At 40.8% G+C, this 5576-nt stretch overlaps 1 protein-coding gene across 1 annotated transcript in view; it reads right to left on the reverse strand.

The window, feature by feature from the left end:
• LOC141347170 (cyclic AMP-dependent transcription factor ATF-4-like) overlaps nucleotides 1-2371 on the reverse strand; it is a 3134-nt gene extending 763 nt beyond the window's left edge. The window contains exons 1-3 of the mRNA XM_073852173.1: nucleotides 2238-2371; nucleotides 973-1368; nucleotides 1-193 (exon numbers count right to left, since the gene is read on the reverse strand). The exon at nucleotides 1-193 is cut by the window's left edge and continues 763 nt beyond it. Coding sequence (XP_073708274.1) covers nucleotides 1-193; nucleotides 973-1258 — 479 coding nt within the window. The 5' untranslated portion in view covers nucleotides 1259-1368; nucleotides 2238-2371. The remainder of the gene's footprint in view (nucleotides 194-972; nucleotides 1369-2237) is intronic.
• Between the last annotated feature and the right edge of the window lie 3205 nt (nucleotides 2372-5576).

Here is a 5576-nt window from a genome sequence, read left to right on the forward strand (position 1 = left end):
GGCAGACCCAGCTCCGACGAGTCGAACGGGAGCGAATCCAGGTCCAGATCCATGTCGGTGTCCAGACAGGCCAGCAGCTCCTCTGGGGAACTGGGAGGCTCGTCTGAATCGCACGATCCGATGAGAGAATCCAGGTCAAAGTCATTCAGGTCTAACTTCTCCGTCATCCAATCCATGCCAGAAAACGCATCGCCTGGAGGACGAAAAAGAGAACATTTTAGTAAAGGTGATTCATGTCAAAATGCACGTTCTAGTATAAAATTGTCAGCTTGTGTAAATCATTGATCATTAGGAAAACACCCCAAATCACGTAAACTATGCAGCCAAACCAGTGATACACGTCTGTGTAATGGACTAAACCTGATTTAAAAAACATCATTTTCACATTACCTACACACATATATACGGCAGTGTTCATCTAGTAAATGGTAAAGAGAACTAGTAAATCTCTGAAAAATAGTATGCAGCACATTTGGTTTTTACTAATGGTTCCATTTTAGTTATTATCAGTATTTTAAATGTATTTATATCTTTCCATTTTAATTTTAAAGTTTTAGTAATTTAGTTGGACTTATGCCAATTTTATTTATTTAATATTTAATGTTCCATGAAAATATTTTATAAATTTCCTACCGTGAATATATCAACTTAATTTTTTTTATCAGTAATATACATGGCTAAGAACTTCATTTGGACAGCTTTAAAGGCGATTTTCTCAGTATTTAGATTTTTTTGCACCCTCAGATTTTAGATTTCAAAATAGTTGTATCTCGGCCAAATATCGTCCTAACAAACCCTACCATCATCAGCTTATTTATGCTTATTTATTAACTTTAATAACCCTGGTTCCATTCAGTTGAGTCATACTAAAAGCAATCTCAAAACTGACCAAGGCCCTTTTTTTGCATACAAGTGTAATGCGTTTAGAGTTTCTAGTGCAAGCGTGCAGGGGTTCAGTGTGTAAAGTGTCACCTTTGCTCTGCTCGGACTCCGTTTGCGCGGTGAGCAGCGCAGGCGTCCAGGAGAGCGACAGCAGCTCTGACTTACACCCTACAGAAGCGGGACGAGAGGGAGAGAGGGGCGAGAGAGAGGAGGAAGATTCAGCGTAGGAAGAGGAGAGGGGCGAAGACGACCCCTCTGATAGAGCACTCTCCTCATCTTCGTCCAGAAGGGGCCCAAAGGGGTCAGCCATCAGAGATGAGGGCCCCAGGAACAGGGCCCCCATGTCCTCCAAACTCATCTGAGACACCAAGGACATGGCAGACGGTCAGAGGGGAAGCGGAGCGGGACAGGGGTTCGGGTGAGCTGGTGAACGGTGTGGATATGCTGTCTATAGCAGCAGAGCTGTGGGTGGATGCCACAAGGGACCTGAAAGAAACCAGAGGATATCACATTACAGAGACTGAAGAATAAAACTGGAAATTAGATTTTTATTTTTATATATCACACTCAGTTTTGAAGCTCTAAGCAACTTTATTTATTGTTTTGCATTCACAGGGTTCATTTACCTCATATTAATTACGCAAATCATAAGCGTCACAAAGGAACCAGTTTTTAATTCACAACCCTTGCTGGAGGCAAGATTTAACAGGAAAAAACTGGCATTTTAATTCACTTTCTTGCTGTTTAACCAGTTGTGATTGCAAGCACTGTAAACCAGTTTATCCAGTCTCTAAACTGCCTAAAGGCATTCCAGTTAAACCAGAGGCCATCTGGGAGAAACCTGAGCCACATTCACTTCCCCATTACTAATATTTACCAGCCCTAACCTTCTCGTCTTAACAACTATTATTAACACACATCTAGTAGTTCCCCCTAGGCAGGAGTTTCCCCGCCCTTCCCGAAAACATTTCCTAATATGGTCATAAGTACGGGAAGCCCCGCCCCCTGGTTCCTGCGCGAGATGAAGGTGCCCCTGACGCCCTCGCGCCATTTCCAGCGCTCAGCATGCGGCCGCGGTCACGAGAAAGGAGCGCGCGCGCCATTTTGAGGTGCCACGTTGCCGCTCCGCCACAAGAGACCGAAAAAGTCCGAATGTTTACTTTATTGATTAGCGCGTGTCAGACTGTTACATCACGACATAAGCATCAAAACAAAGAGAGATCGTTCGAACACAAGAAACACAACAACACTGTGCTAGTGCTAAACGTCAAATTAGGCTATTTATAACTAATGCTAACAAATAGCTGAACGATTTTTTCGACTGAATCAAATATCAAGTGTTGAGAAGTACTTACGCCATTTTGCCAAATAGAGCCAGTGCACTTGAGCGCTGCACTGCCGGATTTGCCGCTGCGATTGTTGCCGCTGCGAGCCGCTAAACTGCCATGATTCCCGCGGGAGAGCTTCGTGCGGAGAGACTAGAGCGAGTGAGAGAGAAAACGTAGAAACGGCAGCGCTTCAGCTTTTATACGCGCGCATCACACCCACGCGGTCAGCTTCCACCGCACCCGTTCGCTCGTATCACTCCGCCAATATCTGCTTGCTGATTGGCCTCTGCGCCTGTCAATATTGAGCAAACAAGTAGTACCTAAATATTTACGTTCTCACGGGATGTAGGTCAAGCGCCAAGCTCTGACAGGAAACAAAGGCGTCGAAATGACATTATTAGGTTAAATATTCTGAATTAAAAAAAAAACAGATTTTAATAACGATTTACTTTAAGATTTTATTGCCAAAGGAAGCTGTTGCTAATTTAAAGTAGGCTAATTCCTACTTTTCCGATCTGATTATTAATAGAGAAAAGAGTGTTAAATACACACGAAATGCTTTACATATGTTAGTAATTAAAGCAAGCAGCAATTAAATCTCAGGAAAATCTTTTATTGTTATTTTCGACACTTTTGCGAAACTACAACACGTCTACACGAGAGTAAAACAGAGTTTTCTGAAACTGTCGGAGTCTGGCCTCTAGTGATCATCGATGAAGAGACAGCTCTTTGTATTTCCTGCTTGTTTGGTCTGATTATTGATTATGGAATGGAGAAATAATGGTTACATGAAATGCCCAAAATATTCTAGAGCTTCAGTCAAGCAGCAATTCAGTCTTAGGAAAATCTTTTTTATTATTTTGACACTTTTGGAAATGTACTACAACACTAAAACACATGCCAAAGTTATAAAAAAAAATCTGTTCTCTTGTGACCAGTAGAAGTAGTATATTTTTGTTTAATGCAAATCTTAGGGTATTTTCATGGCAAAAACAATGAAAGAAATAGGCCTACAAATATAACAAATACAATATATAACAAAAAGTTTCATACAAGTTTTTTTTACATTAACATAATTATGATAAAACTTTTGGCAAAATTAAACAGCTCATTAAGTGAGTTCACTTAAGCAGAAGAGTCCAGTGAAATATGTTTGACAGAAAGGGGAATCTTGCAAAACATACATTAAGGAAGGTCTTCACCTTATTTAGGATATAGGAAAATATTTGGCTGAATTTCAATTATTTGAAAGTCTGGAATCTGAGAGTGCAAAAAATTTTTTTTGAGAAAATTGCCTTTAAAGTTTTGCCTTTAAAGTCCATAATTAAGTACTTAGAAATGCATATTCCTATTCAAAAAGTAAGTTTTGATATATTTACGGTAGGAAATCTTCATGGAACATCGAAAAATCAATCATTTTGACCCATACAATGTATTGTTGGCTATCTCTACAAATATACCTGTGCTATTTAAATGTACATGTAACGATTATTAACAGGTCTGATCTCAGAGAGAGGAATTTAACATTTGTTTACTTCCTGATTAAAAGCCTCAGTTACAGCTGGATCAGTTCACTCATTTCCTGAAAGACAAATATAGACTGGAACCCAGCAAAAGATAATCTGTAGATCCACTTTGGGTAAAGTACAATCTATCAAAGGATGATCAGTTTTTAAAGAGTCCATTTCTTGAAGACATGATTTGGATTCTGTAAAAATGATAGAATCCTTTTGTTGTGCATTTTTAACGTATTCCAAAGCCAATAGCAAAGCACTGCGTCAGCTGTGAAAATCAAAAACTCTCTTGGCATACAGACTCCAGTCCCCATTGCTGCATGTTACACCATTTCCAGCTTTGAGCCTAACCCTAAATATAGGTGAACGTAAAGGAGATTGACTTTTTATGTTCAAACACTGCTGTCTGTATACATTAGAATGAGCCACTTCTTTCTCCTGATGACCTAAATCCATCTTGATTCTCTAAATGTGGTTTACACCAGAACACCAGAAGGTCTGATACCTTTTGGTTTGCTCTCATCTCTAGTGAACAAGCAGCAATCCTTATGTTCACCATTATACACTATTTCATCTCCATCTCTGAGAGCAGGTTCTCTCTCATGTCCATCAGCTCTTCAAGGCCGGCCTTAATCTGTCCTGCCACCTCCTGGATCTGCTGGGCGAATCTGGTCTTGGACTCTTTCTTGAGTTTCTGTGAATCCTGATCGGTGAAGTAGAAGTCCATGCCGAGAGCAAAGCCCCGAACGACGCCGGAGGATCTGTTCATCACGCTGAGCGCGGTCGACGTTCCTCCTGCTTTCCTGAGCAGACGCACGATCTTTGCGGATCTCACGTTCACTCGCTCCAGCGTCAGCAGGTCATACTGTCTGAGCTTCTCTATCTCTTTGTTAATGTTATTTAAGTAACATTCAATGTCTTCCATCTCCCTTTGGTACTCCTGCAAGATCGTTTCCACCTTCTTCCGGACCTGATTTTTCTTGACTTTGTTGGTGATGGCGGCCGAGGCCCCGGTGACCCCTCCTGCGGCCGCGACGCCGACCCCGACCGCCGTGATGGCCAGAGACGCTCCCATAGTCACGGGGGACAGGAGGATCCCCGCCACCGCCGCCACTCCGCCCACGGCTCCCGTAGCTCCTCCGGTGATGCCCGCGATCCTCACGCCTTTGTGTGTCTTATCCACAGCGTCGGCCACTTCCTGCAGCTCAGCGGCCTGTCGTTCCAGAGCGCTCGCACAACTCGGCAGATGAGAAACAAAGTCCTCTAAAGCGTTTGTGAAACCTTCACTTTTACGCATGAAGCTCCTGCAGACACACAAGAGCAAGAGGGTAAATGTCTCTTATGCTCTGCATTTATTTGATCAAAAATACAGAAAAAAAACAGTAATGCAAAATGTTATTACAATATAAAATAATCATTTTTATTTTAATAAACTTTAACACATAATTTATTCCTGTGATGCAATGCTGAGTGTCACATGATCCTTCAGAAATCTTTCTAATATGCTGATTTATTATTAGAATTATCAATGTTGGAAACATTTGTGCTGACAAATATTTTTTGGGACCTGTGTAGCTTTTTCCAGGATTCGTTGATGAATAACAAGTTAAAAAGAACAAAATTTATTTAAATTTATGCGTTCACTGTTTATTCATTTAACACATCCTTGGTGAATAAAAGTATTAATTTCTTTCAAAAAAAGAATAAAAACATACTGATCACAAACTTTTGAACAGTACTGTATATTGTTAGAAAACCTCTCTAATTTAAATGAATGCTGTTCTTTTTAACATTTCATTGATCAAAGAATCCTAATAAAAGTATCACAGGTTTCAAAAAAGGTTTCCAACAC

This window comes from Garra rufa, chromosome 12, assembly GCF_049309525.1.
Source record: "Garra rufa chromosome 12, GarRuf1.0, whole genome shotgun sequence".
Taxonomy (NCBI): domain Eukaryota; kingdom Metazoa; phylum Chordata; class Actinopteri; order Cypriniformes; family Cyprinidae; genus Garra; species Garra rufa.